The 13079-nt window shown below is 55.8% G+C and overlaps 2 protein-coding genes across 11 annotated transcripts in view; both read right to left on the bottom strand.

Moving 5' to 3' along the window:
• The window catches only part of Ldb3 (LIM domain binding 3), a 65216-nt gene extending 62579 nt beyond the window's left edge, over window positions 1–2637 (bottom strand). For 7 of the 10 annotated variants that reach the window (XM_040747692.1, XM_040747695.1, XM_013118772.3 and 4 more), the window contains exons 1-2: window positions 816–942; window positions 591–709 (exon numbers count right to left, since the gene is read on the bottom strand). In XM_040747692.1, coding sequence (XP_040603626.1) covers window positions 591–683 — 93 coding nt within the window. In that variant the 5' untranslated portion in view covers window positions 684–709; window positions 816–942. Of the gene's footprint in view, window positions 1–590; window positions 710–815; window positions 943–2509 lie in introns of those variants that run through there. The other 3 variants (XM_005077627.4, XM_013118775.3, XM_040747693.1) reach the window with 2 other exon arrangements.
• A 247-nt stretch (window positions 2638–2884) lies between these two features.
• Window positions 2885–12714, bottom strand: Opn4 (opsin 4). Its single transcript, XM_005077694.4, has 10 exons — window positions 12574–12714; window positions 11796–11941; window positions 10233–10366; window positions 9714–9917; window positions 8969–9140; window positions 8512–8667; window positions 7263–7370; window positions 6291–6471; window positions 5433–5549; window positions 2885–3584 (listed from the first exon to the last, which is right to left on the bottom strand). The coding sequence occupies exons 1-10, from the start codon at window positions 12712–12714 to the stop codon at window positions 3546–3548; spliced, it is 1398 nt and encodes a 465-aa protein (XP_005077751.1). The 3' UTR covers window positions 2885–3545.
• Window positions 12715–13079: the final 365 nt, after the last annotated feature.

Genomic DNA, 13079 nt, shown 5'->3' with positions numbered 1-13079 from the left:
ACCAAGGGTCAGGTGACATGAGGCTCTTGTCAGGCCTACTATGGCAGGGAGAGGAGGGGCTGGTGTCTTGGGTCCGGGGACACTGGAGAGCAGCAGTCAGTCTAGCCTGCATTTTTATCGAGACAGCAGGCAGCGGGGGCAACAATTTGTCCATCTACCTGTCTACCTTATGCTAGGAATGCTCTTCCCTAAGCAACTGTCCACTTTTAGGGAGGGACTCCAAGTTTGGGAATACCCCAAGCCTGCTCTGCTAGGGAAGGGCTTAGGAAGGCCCTGCACTCTCTGCCCACAAGCTTACCCACCCCGCAAAATCAGCATTTGCTCCTCTACTCAAAATGCCAGCTATTTGCCCATGACATCTTGCTTAGATGGGCAAAGTCCAGAGATCAAGCTGGGGTGAGCAAATTCAGCTGTGGCCAAGATCAGCCCGGTCCAATCCTAGACTTCAGGCCAGGAATAGGACAGGCTGTGCTTTCCAAGAGCCCCAGGAAGACAGACAGACTGACTGACAGACAGATGGACATGAGCGTGCCCTCTTCCAAGAAGGCCCTGCCTCTTTGGAAATAAGGCTAGGGACAGTGTTCACTTACCCGGGAGATAGTGAGGGGCATATTGAAGTCCTTGCCTCCTTGCAGACGGAAGCCCCAGGGCCCAGGCCCAGTCAGAGTCACACTGTAAGACATACCGGTACCGACAGCAGTGGTTTCCTCTGCAGACAAATAACACAAAGAGTCAGGTAAGAGGACACTCATGCACCCCGTCTCTCCAGTCAATATCTCTGCTCCTGGCCCCAGGACCCCAACCCCTGGCCTTGCCTGCTGTGTCCCTTGCTGCCTGGTCAGGCTGTGCAGAGCTCCTGGGAGGCTCCTAAGAATAGCTGGGAGTAAATGCCATCGACACTGATATCTGCCCTTGCTGCGCCCATAAATGGACTGTAACCCAACACTGGGCCCGCCTGCCCGTGGCCTCCCAGTCCACCATGACTCACACAGCTAATATAGTCCATGGGAAGGGGTGTCAGGCACCCAGGACACCCATCCCCAAGGGGCAGGCAGGGAGGACTCTGCAGGGCCCATGCACCCTTGTTCCAGTCAGTGGGCCCACTCTGGACCCTCCTCTGGGTAGGGGTTTTGCTATCCTGTTGTTCCTAGTCAGGACCATGAGTTGGCACCTTACCCATTGCGGGGCCCTATGGGGCCCTGGACTTGGCCTCCAGCAGGTCTGTAAAACCTTTAGATCCCAAGAGTGCTGACTGACTCCCGGGTCACTTTTATGGGTCCAGACATAGAAATGGCCATGTAATGGCAGTACTTTGAACATGGCCAAGTTCAGAAAACGGGGCCCTTCACACCAGTTTCCTGCGGGCCCTAAGAGGCTGCCACCTTGGATTGTAAGAGCCGAGGCGCAGAGAAGTTAAACACATTTTCTAAGGTCACACAGGGAGTGGACTTGGGTCCCACTGGAGCCTGGGTTCATTTCAACGGGACTCAAGTCAGATGATGGGCTCCCGGTGGCCATAGGCATCTTCCAAAGGCCTGGCCTAGAGTAGGGGGTGCTGTTCGACCCCTTGGAAGGAGGTCTGAAGCCAGGTCTGAGGTTGTCCCACCCCTCTAGACCCTCTGGGGCCCAGGCAGTTATTCCTGGCTCTCCTGTCTCATTTGTGCCCTGGAAAACTTGACAGCAGCACGGAAAGCTCCAGCTGCCAGCGCTGCACGCCAGGCTCCATGCCCTTTGCGCAGGAATGACAGGGAGTAGGGGTGAAGTGCCGCCTGTTCAGCTGCTAGGACACCAAGCCAGAAGGGGCAGGCAGGGGAGGAATGTGCGGCATGCTCAGCCTAAACCCCGGAGACAGTGCGCTCTGGCTGGTGGCCGTGGCCCCTTGGGGCTTCAGCCACCATGACGTTTGTGTTAAGATGCCCCCAGAAGCCCATCTTCCCCCCCAAGAGAGACTTCAGATCTAGTGTAGTCTGGAGATAGATTGAGGTTCACTGTGGCTCCCAGCTCGGGAGACTGAGGCTGAAGGTTGCCTTCTTGCTGGACCACACTAACCTGGAGGACTCAGTGCAGGCCTGGATGTGAGTAATTCCCTAGCTGCCGTCACTCAAGCCCTACACTCCGAGCCTGGCACACACGGGGCGGGGGGGGGGGGGGTAAGCATAGTAAGAGAGCTGATGTTACAGGGTCACTTGGCAATTTGCTCAAGGTCACAGAAACAGCACAGGGAAGAAGCCAGGGAGGGACGTGCTCTTTTCCTTTGTTTCTCTACCTCCCCTTGGTACCATGCGACTCTACCTTCATGGGCGAGGAGGTCAGCACCCCCTCCCTCTCCCATCCAAGCCTCGGCACCATCCCATCTATCCCTAACCCCCACCCTCGTCCCCCAGGCCTATCTGTCCTCCTCAGCTGGGGAAGATTCAGCCACATGGCAAAACCAAAAAGAGAGGGCTGACCCTGGCCCTGGAGCCCCAGCAAGGCTGACCCTGAACCTGGTGACCCAGCAAGGCTGTACCTGGAGCTGAAGGCTCTTTCTTTGGACTCTGGCACTGCCTGATGACTTGCTTCTGGATAAGGGAGGGGGAGTGAGAAGATGTTCTTAAAGGGAAAGGCCAGCCTCCCTCTGCCTCCCCTGGGAGACCCGAAGCCAGTTGGAGAGCAGCTGGTACTCATGGCTGGGCGGAGTTCCACACCTCCATGGGGAGCAGGGGATGGGCCAAACTGGCCTTTGTCCCTCCTCTATTTTGCTCCTCAACAGTCTGAAATGGATTTTCAGGAGTGAAAATCCTTAGGGAAGGGAGAAAGAAGTGGCCGGAGGCATGGAGATCAGGCCTGTTCTCTCCGCCACAGAAGTAGCAGTAGACACGTTTGTCACAAGAGACCTTGGTTTTTATTTTCCAGTGCCCTGTCAGAGCCACATCTGGAAGGAACTTAGACCACTGGCACAAAACAGTCAGTCAGGGCAGGGTGTGCATACATGTGCTACGTGTGCATACAGATAGGTACCTCTGTGCCCTCCAGTGCCCATGCACACATGAGTATGGGCCACCGTGTGAATGCTATGGGAAGTTAGAGGTGGAGAAGAATTTCTGGTGTGCAAAGTAAAGTCTGTGTTTATCACTGGCAGCGGGGGGATGCTGGGCAGAGCTTTCTGAACCAATGAGATGTCCAGCCTGGCCACGAACGCTAGCCAAGATGCTCGACTCATAAATAAATGATGTGTTCCCTAGTGCCATCGCCATTGTCATCGCCTGGACAATCGGGGCACACAGTGTCTGAGGAGAGGCGGCGGCTGCTGGAGTGAAGCAGGAGAGAGAGCCTGGTCCATGCTTCAGGCAGAGCCCAGGGTAGCGGCTGAGGAGTGCAGAGCAGGCTTCAAGGCCGGAGTTTCACGGTGTGGGAAGGCCCTGGAGCTGTGAGTCCAGGGTAGCACAGGTGACAGTGACACTTGCAAAGCTTCCAGGCTTTAGAGATAAGCCTGGGTTCGTGCTTGTGCTAGGGAGGTGACCGGACTGGACGAGTAGCAGAAGAAAAGGAGGGCAGAGGGCGTCCTACATCCCGAGGTCCAGGCTGGGGAGCTGTCCCTTGGTCTGCAAGTAAATAAATCGCATCTGCTCATCTCTCGGGGTGTCTCACAGGGCAGCCTTCTAATACCTCTTCACATTTGAGGAAACTGACCACTGAGGGCAACTGTGTGGGAGGGCCAGGCTGCGGTCAGGGCTGGGGTGGACCTTCTCAAGGACCACACTTCTAAGGAGGAGCCAGCAAGATCTTAGGCTGTTTTCAGGATAACTCCCAGGATAGCCTCAGGCGCTTGCACGCCTGAGGTTCAGAAACTCAGGCCTCCACCCCAGTTGATCTTTCTCCGAACGTATGTGAGGCCTGGTGACCCCTTTATCCCTTCTTCCCTAACTCACTCACGATTTGCCTGCCCTGTAGCACCAGCTTCCTTAGGAAGTACACCTCACGGGTTTACTCTGCCTGTCACAACCTCCCTGGGGGCACGTGAGAAGGGCTTGGCTGTACTGCAAAGGTGACTAAGCCCCTCCTGGATCCTTGTTCCCCGGGGTCTGGAGACACCCTCTCCTGCACCCCTGCACAGTTCACCATTCCTACCACCCACCGGCCCCGCCCCTCTTCCTTTCTACATCCCTAATGCTATCCTCACGGTCTCCTTGGATGCTCCCAAATCCTCTGTCTCTCTTCTCTCTGTCTCTCTGTCTGCCTCTCCCTCTCTCTCTCTGACTCTCTCTCTCTCTCTCTCTCTCTCTCTCTCTCTCTCTTTCTCTCTCTCTCACACACACACACACACACACACACTCCCTGTTCCTTCTCCTGAGTCCCTCTGTGTTCACTCAGGATGCTCAGACAGACAGCTCAACCCCTTCCCTCAGGGAACCCCAGGGAGTTTCCTCTGTGTCCCTGTGACTTGATGGCAATGCTTATCCCTTGTGTTTAGCAACTGCTGACCCTCGACCCTCCGTGCTAAAAGCCCATCCCCATGGTCCTGCCTACACCCAGGGTGGACGTTATGTCTTTAACCACTTCCTGGTCATCATAAGCCACTACCAGGCTTCTGACCTGACCTCTGTGATCGTGCATAGTGCCTGGAATACAACACAGGGGGACGGGAGCTCCCCAGATGCAGCAGCAGCAGCGGGCTACTCATAGGGAAGCAGCAAAGGACGGAAGACAGGACACACCCGTGATCCCCGAGTGCCTGAGGAGGCTCTGGAATACCCAGTGGCTGACAGAAAGGGGCTGTGTGCAGGAAAGAGGAGGGCAGGGAAGCTGCCAGCTGGGGGGAGGGGCTGCCTGTGCTCATGGCATTTCCAGTGTTCCAAAATATGGCCTCCTCTAACACCATCAACATTCCGTTCCATAGGCACTGGGGCTGACAGCTGGTCTTCTTTTTATAGCTGCAAGTATTTTGAGTGACATCTTGAGCTCAGGGCATTGGCAGTGAGCACTTGCACAGCTTGCAGCCTCTTCTGCAGGTACGTCCCGCATCGGAATCAGACAAAATCATCTACACTCCGTCACCCATACAAGACACAGGCATCACAGAGACAGACAGCATGTGCCAGGGACATGGGCCACACATGCATGAGCTGTTCTCGGCTGCAGACCACACATTTTCATGAGCACATACAATTATAACTCTGCGTCTGTCATGGCATAACATAGTGAACAGCACTTCATGCACACATAGTCACAGTCACATGCAGATACCCCCCTAGTCACAGACCATACCCAGGCTCTGCTGGGGATGTCTGGGAGTCAGAGACCTCTGGGCAGGCAAGGCAAGGTGATTTTGAGAGGCCTGTTCACACTACATGCCTACCTTTCTGGACACTTCTTAGGCTACTTGGCCTGGCTCCTTACCCCTTCACAGACTGACAGGGTCCAAGCACCTTGGGAGCTTTGGATTTCTGTACCTGGGGGCTGGAAGGAGCCTTGACCGACTTATCTTCCAGGTTTTGACCGCAGGAGGATTGCCCACTTGCTGGCTGGGAAGTTCCCCACACAGCTGTTGCTTCTGTGTCTGTCCATCCCTGGGGAGGCGGGAAAGCAACTCTGAGGTGAGACGGACAACTTACAGCATACCCATGCCTCTTCCAGCTTCATTGAGGGGGACCCACGACATCATTTGCAAAGTTGTGGTCACCAAAGCCCAGGAAAATGCATCCCGGGGTTGATAGTGTTTGCCTGCTTAAGCCCGTGGATATCCAGCTAGGTGTCCTTCACCAGAGTCAAGGCCTCTGTTAGCACATAAGACAGACCCCTCACTTTCTACTAGCGGTTTAGAGAAGGGACCCTGGCATCTCTACAGCTTAACAGAAGGCCTCAAGGATAGAACAGCGAAGGACAGGGGTCAGTCCAGCCACGCTGGCTCTCAGATCACACAGTGACGGTGTGGTATGTCAAGGCTTGAAGCCAGGTCTGATCGCAGGCTAGTGGTCCCCCCTATTCTGCAGCTTGTAGCTCTTCATACATCCCGTAAGGTGGGGGCTTAGTGCTAAGGAACAGGGACCCTGGGTTGGCTCCTGCCATGGAGAAAGGGGTGACTTGAAAAGCCTATGTCTAGACTGGGCTGCTGCTGGGTCACTTCAGATCACCCATGTCCTCTCTGTCTGGGTACTCCCGGTTGTCACAGAGGGTGAGGCACCGGAGGTTAGAAGAGGTGACGCGTCCCCCCAGTCTCACATGTGGCCCTGCCAACCACGTTCAGGTTCCTGGGGCTGGTTGGGAAAGGGAATGGGAGGTGCCAGCCAGTGAGGACCCAGCATCCTTACCACCTCACTGTCAGAACCCAGGGACTCTTGTCGCTTTGGCCCAGCGATCCAGCTGAGGTCAGAGGACTGGCTACTCAGCGTAGAGCGATGGGTGGAGCGGTAGCTGAGGGACGGATGGCCGCGCTGGCTTGACACTCCAAGAAGTACCCCAAGGCAAGGCAGGTGCTGGGCAATTGCTGCCCTGCAGGAGTCACATATCTGGTTAGGGTAAGGGACATGAAGGGGGAAAGGAAAGGACAGACTGATACGGGCTTAGAGATGGGGAATAGACAGATGCTGGTAATGGGGACGGACAGACATCCAGGTGAAAGAGACTGGTGGGCTCCCAGGGCTGATGGAATTAACCATAGATCCAGGGAGTGGTGGACACAGAGGGAGAGCCTTGAGATAGTGGGCTCAACCAATTAGACATCGCTTCAAGTCCTAACACGGTTGTCCTAGGCGACATCTCTGGGAATGGGTGCCATGGACACACCCAAGTACTATAGGCTGGACTGACTGAGGTCTGCGTCAGATTAGCAAGTGCTGGACATCACCAAGCTGCAAACAACGCTGAGGGCCCACAGTAGGGCTTTGCTGTCGTCCCTCTTGGTGGAGCATGAACGTGGTCACATTACCCCCCAGAGGCTGCCAGGACCCCTGGTGGAAGCAAGCATGCCCTGCTGGGGTGTTTGCAGGGTGTCACAGTCTGGGGGCTTGCACAGGAAGTACTGCTAATGATCTGACCTGACTGCCTGTCGTTAGGTTTGGCTCCCACACAGGTGGCCATTGATACCTTGTAGGATACGGGAAAGAAGAGGGAGCGTGGCAACTTCAGTCCCTTCCCAGTATTACTAGCTTCACCAAGATGTTCATGACCCCCCAACTAATATACATGTGAGAAATCAGAGAGACAGATAACCTCTGCCGTCATCTGTAGGCTCAGACCCTTCATGCCCCTAGGTGGGCTTGGAGGTCTTGAGGAGGCCGCACCTGTATTTGGGGTGAGTGATGGCATAAATGATGGGGTTGTGGATGGCAGAAGCCTTGGCGATGACAGCTGGCACTGAGCTCATGTAGGGCGTCAGGATGTGAGAGTACCTAGGACAGAGAAGGTGTGGGGTCCCCTATTCATGTCCCCAGTTGTCCCTATGGCTGACTCTGCCAAGGCCCAAACTCCAAACTAAATCAATGCCAGCCCAGCCTAAGCCTATGCCAGCCCAAACTAAACCAATGCCAGCCTAAAATAAACCAATGCCAGCCTAAAATAAACCAATGTCAGCCCAGTCTAAACCAATGTCAGCCCAGTCTAAACCAATGTCAGCCCAGGCTAAGCCAATGCCAGCCCAGTCTAAACCAATGTCAGCCCAGCCTAAACCAATGCCTGCCCAGCCTAAGCCAAGGCCAGCCCAGCCTACACCAATGCCAGCCCAGCCTAAGCCAATGCCAGCCTAAACTAAGCCAGTGCCAGCTCAGTCTAAGCCAAGGCCAGCCCAGCCTACACCAATGCCAGCCCTAACCAACACAGGCAAGCCAGCCCCATAGTGAGAGACTGGCAGTGCCAGTGAGGATTCTGGTTTAAGACTGGGTAGGAAGGAGACTAAAGATGGTTGGGGGTGGGGCTCTGGGAGGAAGATGGGTCACACCTGCAGGGGTGGGGGTGGCTAGGTCCCACTGTCCCTTAGAGCCTGTGCAGCTGGCAATGCCTCTCTATGCCACTCTGGTCTTCAGATCCCACATGCAATGCTGCTAACCCCTAACCCCATCTTGTACACTGTCCCTTGGATGTCCTAGAGAAACTTCTCCTCTAGGAGACTGCATTCTTACTAATAAAAAAGACTGGTACCCAAATAGCTCAAAGTACCAAAATCTCATTCTCACAGGAGTGCTTTGGAAATCTAGCCCATGCCCATGCTGCTGAAGGTGCCATGGTTACCAGACTCAAGCCATAGAGGGTGCTAGAGAGAACATACTAGGGATCGATTCTTTGTCTGTGTGCCTATGGCTCAAGCTAAGAGGGGGCCGGAACCTCAGAAATATCTGCTTGTTCCCAAGGAGATGGGAGGTTCCCAGACTTCCCGTGGGTAGCCAGGGCTACCCCAGTGTATCCCCGAAGCTTCCAGGAACTGGGTAAGCCTTGTGAGGCGAGGAGTGGGGAGGGTAAGGCTGCCAAGTTGGACCTAGGGTGTCAGGGTGGCTGAAAGGAGAGGCTCCCTGGTCCAGCGTTATGCCTCCTGCTCACCCAGCAAAAGCCACCAGGGCCACAGTGGAGTAGGGGGCCCAGGAGAGCACGAAGAGGAGGATGACAATCAGTGCGACCTTGGCCATCTTCCACTCACTCTGCAGCCGGTGCCACTGCCGCCGCCGTTGAGGGGACTCACCGCAGCCCTCACAGGCCCTAGGAAGGGTGCATCTGGGCTGTAGCAAGTACAGGTCACAGCTGCTGGGGACACATAGGAGGGGTCGTCCTTTCCCACACAGACAGAAAGGCCTTTTACTGGGCCTCAGCTGCCCTCCTGTGGAACTGCCAGGAATGCAGTGAGTGTAAGCTCGCCACAGAGGACGCATCTCTAGGAACTTTTCTAGGTGCCCTCGCCCCATAAGCACAGGGGTCCCCCTGTCTTAACCTACCTGCACCCGAGTGTGCGCTGATGGGCAGACCCTACCTTCTTCGCTTCAGCCCTGCACGGCACACTCACCGGCCCGTCTCTCGGATGGCCCTGAAGATGAAGATGTAGCAGCCGATGATGATGAGCAGGGGGAGGAAGAACACGAAGCAGAAGAGCAGCATGGTGTAGGCGCGCACCTGGGGCGTGAAGGTCACGTAGTCCCAGGAGCAGGAAGTCAGCAGTCCCTCGGGCACGTAGGCGCCTGGGAGCCGGGGACAGGGGTGGGTGGGTGGAGTGCAGACTTCACTGTGTGGTTGCTTAAGGCACCTTGTTCCGTAGGGGCTTCAGATGTGAAACTCGGGTTCCTAAGCACAGCCATAAGCCCCGCCCAGAACTGAGAAAGCCAGTGGCAGTTGAGAGATGTGAAGGGATTCTCCCAAGTAGGTTCTAGCAGGGACATTGCTCCAGCATTGACTGGAGCTAGCCCCTCTGTAGCTCCAGGGCCGCGATCCTCAAGCCTTACTGCTTGTCCCACCTGCTGAGGACTCGCCGCCCCAGGCCTGGGACAGTCTGGCTAGCAACACACTCAGCATTAAATGTGCCCCACTTGCTCCCATCCAGTAACCCCCATATTTGGCGACAGGCTCTCTGACTGGTCCTCTAGTCCCTGGTAAAGCACTCTGAGCTTCCCCCGATGCTGGTCGTGCCACGAATGTCGTCTGACCTGACGTTTACGTGATCCGTGAAGCCCTCTGTCAGCTGGTCAACCCAGCCTCGTCTTAAACTTCCTCTCATAGCCTATCTGTATCTCCCCCAAGAGCCCCAGCCCACTTACTCCAGCCAAAGAAGGGTGGCAGACTCCAAGCCAGGGCATAGAGCCAGACACCCAGCAGGACAAGGGCCGTTTGTCTTTTGGATCCCATCCCAATGGTGGCCAGGGGACGTGTGATCACCAGATAGCGGTCCAGGGCTATGGCTGTCAGGGTGATCATGGACGTGATGCCGAAGACAGCCCCACAGAAGGCATAGAACTCGCAACCTGTGGGTATACCCACTTCTGTAAGTCCCTGGGGGAGAAAGTCTCAAAGGGTGGGACAAACTCCGCTCCTCCCCTGCCTCCCAGAAAACAGGACCAAGCCATCTCCACCATGCTCGCTCACCGCGTCTGGCCAGGCTGGCAGGGCTGTCAAGGACAGAAACCCATCTTTCCCATTCACTCGGTCATGGGATCCAGGGTGCTGCCCTCTGTGCCCAGCGAGAGCAAACTTCCTCCTCTGGACCGTCTCCACCACTGTGGCCTCTCTCCATCACAACCCCTGCCTCCCTATAGCAGAAAGGAACCCCAAGTGTCTACCTGTCTTCCCAAAGAGCCACTTCTTGTACAGGCTGCTGGCAAAGAAGACCGGGGCCTGAGTGAGCGACATGAAGAAGTCGCTGACTGCAAGGTTGATGATGAGCATGTTTGCCGGTGTCCGCAGGCCTCTGTTCCTGGGAGGTTGGAGGAAGTCAGGGCATGCTTCCCAGGACCTCTGGAGCTACGGGAGCCTTCCCTCTCCCTCAGCTATTCATGTATGCACATAGACACAAGAGCTAATATGATAAACGGGCACGCAACAGGTCGTGCATGCACACACAACCCCCCTTCCCCCACGAATAGACACAGGTGGGGTCTCTTGGGCCGCCCACAGGCATGTCTCTCAGTCCAGCAGGTATCACCAGTAATATGGGCAAAGGCTCTCCCATGATCGGTCCCTCATAGTGAAGTGAGGAGCGGTGTCTCCAGAAAGAGCTGTGCAGCCCAGGAGCTGGCTCTCCACCACACCCCTTTCTTCTTCTCACCCTTTGGATTGTTTCCTCGGTTGACTCACTCTGTCCCTTGGACAATCCTCTCCGGCCACGGTCCCCCAACAGCGTCCCTCTGGCTACCCCTCTTGCTCTGATACCTTCTTCCTACCTGCTCTAGTCTCCTCTCCCTCCCCCTCCCCCTCCTCCTCCCCCTCCTCCTCCCCCTCCCCCTTCCCCTCCTCCCCCTCCCCTCCCCCTCCTCTTCCTTCTCCTCTTCTCTGCCTCCTTCCTATTTCTCCTCTTCCTCCTCCTGCTGCCCAGCTTGACCCTGCCCCGCTCAGCTTCACTGTTCCCTCTTGAGGTGGCAAAGGGCCCAAGACCTATGACTCTGACCACGGGACAGGGACCTTCACAACCCTCCTCCAGCACTGTCTGTCTCAATACTTGCTGCTAAGGGACGCATTGCGGTCCCGTTCTCCAGACGACAGTACTAAGGCCTTCACTCACAAAAGGATTTGGTCCCCAGCCCAACTCGGGAAATTGCAAAGCTGGGATTTATTTTCCAGCCAGTGCACAAACAGGAGGAAGCATGGTGACGGGGAGCCACACTTACATGCTATAGAGAAGAGATGTGGGCTCAAGGAGGATAAATGACTGGCTCAGTTCTCCCACTGGTGGAGCCTGAAGTCTGTGCTGGCTTCCCAACCTGCCTGTTGCAGCCAGCAGCATAGGTGGGGAAGAAGCCAAGCTGGCTGCTGGGAGTTCAAGGATCCTGGTGCCCAGGGATGCTCTTCAAGGCATAGGGAGGATTCCTCTGAGTGCAGAGGTGAACTGAGAGCAGGGTCGAAGGAGCAGAGACCTGAAGGTCCTGGCATACCTGCCTGCCCCAAAGGGTATGCCTGAAGCCCACTGGGCATGCACAAGCTATTCAAGGTTCCCTGGGCCATTTTCCCCTTTTCATCAGCTTAAGAGTTGATGCCTAGACCGGATGCTATAGAAGGTGTGGTCCTTGCTTCTCTGACACTCTTAAGGTGCCTGGATAGAGCTGGGTAACTCTTCACCCTTGCATTCTGCCCTGTCTTCATGACTGGATTCGCACAGTGCCCTTGACCCAGCCCCACCACTCAGGCACCTGCAGAAGGTGTAGATGACCGTCAGATTTCCCAGCATCCCTGTGAGCCCCACCAGCAGGATCACCGTACCCAGGGTATAGTGAGCATGGTCTGGGACATCGACTGTGGGGAAGGGGACCCAGGCGGCAGCCTCAGGTCCAGATGTCTGTGGAGGGAGAAAAAGGAGGACATTACCTACAGATGTCCCTGGGAAGGAAGAGTAGGTTCCCAATAAGGCAAGTGGGGAAACTGAGGCACAGGTGAAAAGCTATGCAAAGCCATAGGAGAAAGTACAGGTCTTCCAAATTTTAACCCTAAGCCCATATATATGCAGGTGCTGGGCTTCTAAGAGGAACGGTGACAGGCTCGGATTGCCTGATGAAGTCTGCCGGCACTCCCAATGTGTGGATACCCCATAGCAAGCCGCAAGAGAGAACTCGTCACCCCTGAAACATAACTGAGGACTAACACTGAAGCCTGACAAAACAGGGAAAAAAAACTTTCCATCAGAAAGAAAGCTTAGGCTTCCCAGGGTCATTGCAGAGAGGCCATTGCCCTGTGATAGATGTCACCAAGGGCAGGGCAGTGCCTGCCTTTCTGGTCTTCTAATGATCTCTGCAGGTGAAGGCATTTCCTATACCCTGTTTTCTCTGCCAGTTTGTAGGGAAAGTTCAGAGAAGTTCAGTGATGCCCAAGGTCTTTCATCTGAGCTCAGACCTTTTCTATCTGTCTGCGGGGGTGGGGGGGGTAGGGCTGGGGATGGGAGTCCCTGTGCACACACATGCTCCCCACACTTACCGTAGGGCTCCCAGACAGAAGCCGGGCTCTTGTGGACACCTTCTGAGTGCTGTTCCAATGGCTGTGTAGGGCAGTGCTGGCCAGAAAGCTGGGACCCTGAGTTAAGCCTGGTGGGCCTGTGTGCCCTGAAGGAGAGCCCATGGTAAGGCAAGGTGGTGCCTGCTCAGGCTCTCGGGGAAGTTAAGAGCATGGGACGCTCCGGAACTTGTCACCAGACTTCCAGCTCTGCTCCACCCTTAGCACTGCGGCTTGGTCCACCTGCTGCCCCTTCTCTCGCCCAGCATAGATCAAGCCTGGAGCTGCTCTTTGGGGGCTGACTGCTCCATGTCTGATGAAGCGCGAAGGAATGAGCGCCACAGGAGCAGAATCCCTTTAAAGGAGCAGTGCTGAGTAGGGAGGGGACCACACATGCTCAGTGGCTGTCTGCTTCTGGCTGTCTCAGAAGTGGGCCCCTGATGGGTTCCACCAGGGTCCGGTGGTGGTGACATGAATACGTGTGCATTCCC

The sequence above is a fragment of the Mesocricetus auratus genome, unplaced genomic scaffold (genome assembly GCF_017639785.1).
Source record: "Mesocricetus auratus isolate SY011 unplaced genomic scaffold, BCM_Maur_2.0 Super-Scaffold_100006, whole genome shotgun sequence".
NCBI lineage: Eukaryota > Metazoa > Chordata > Mammalia > Rodentia > Cricetidae > Mesocricetus > Mesocricetus auratus.
The sequence above is the reverse complement of the archived record's forward strand: the minus strand, read 5'-3'. Positions and strand labels throughout refer to the sequence as shown.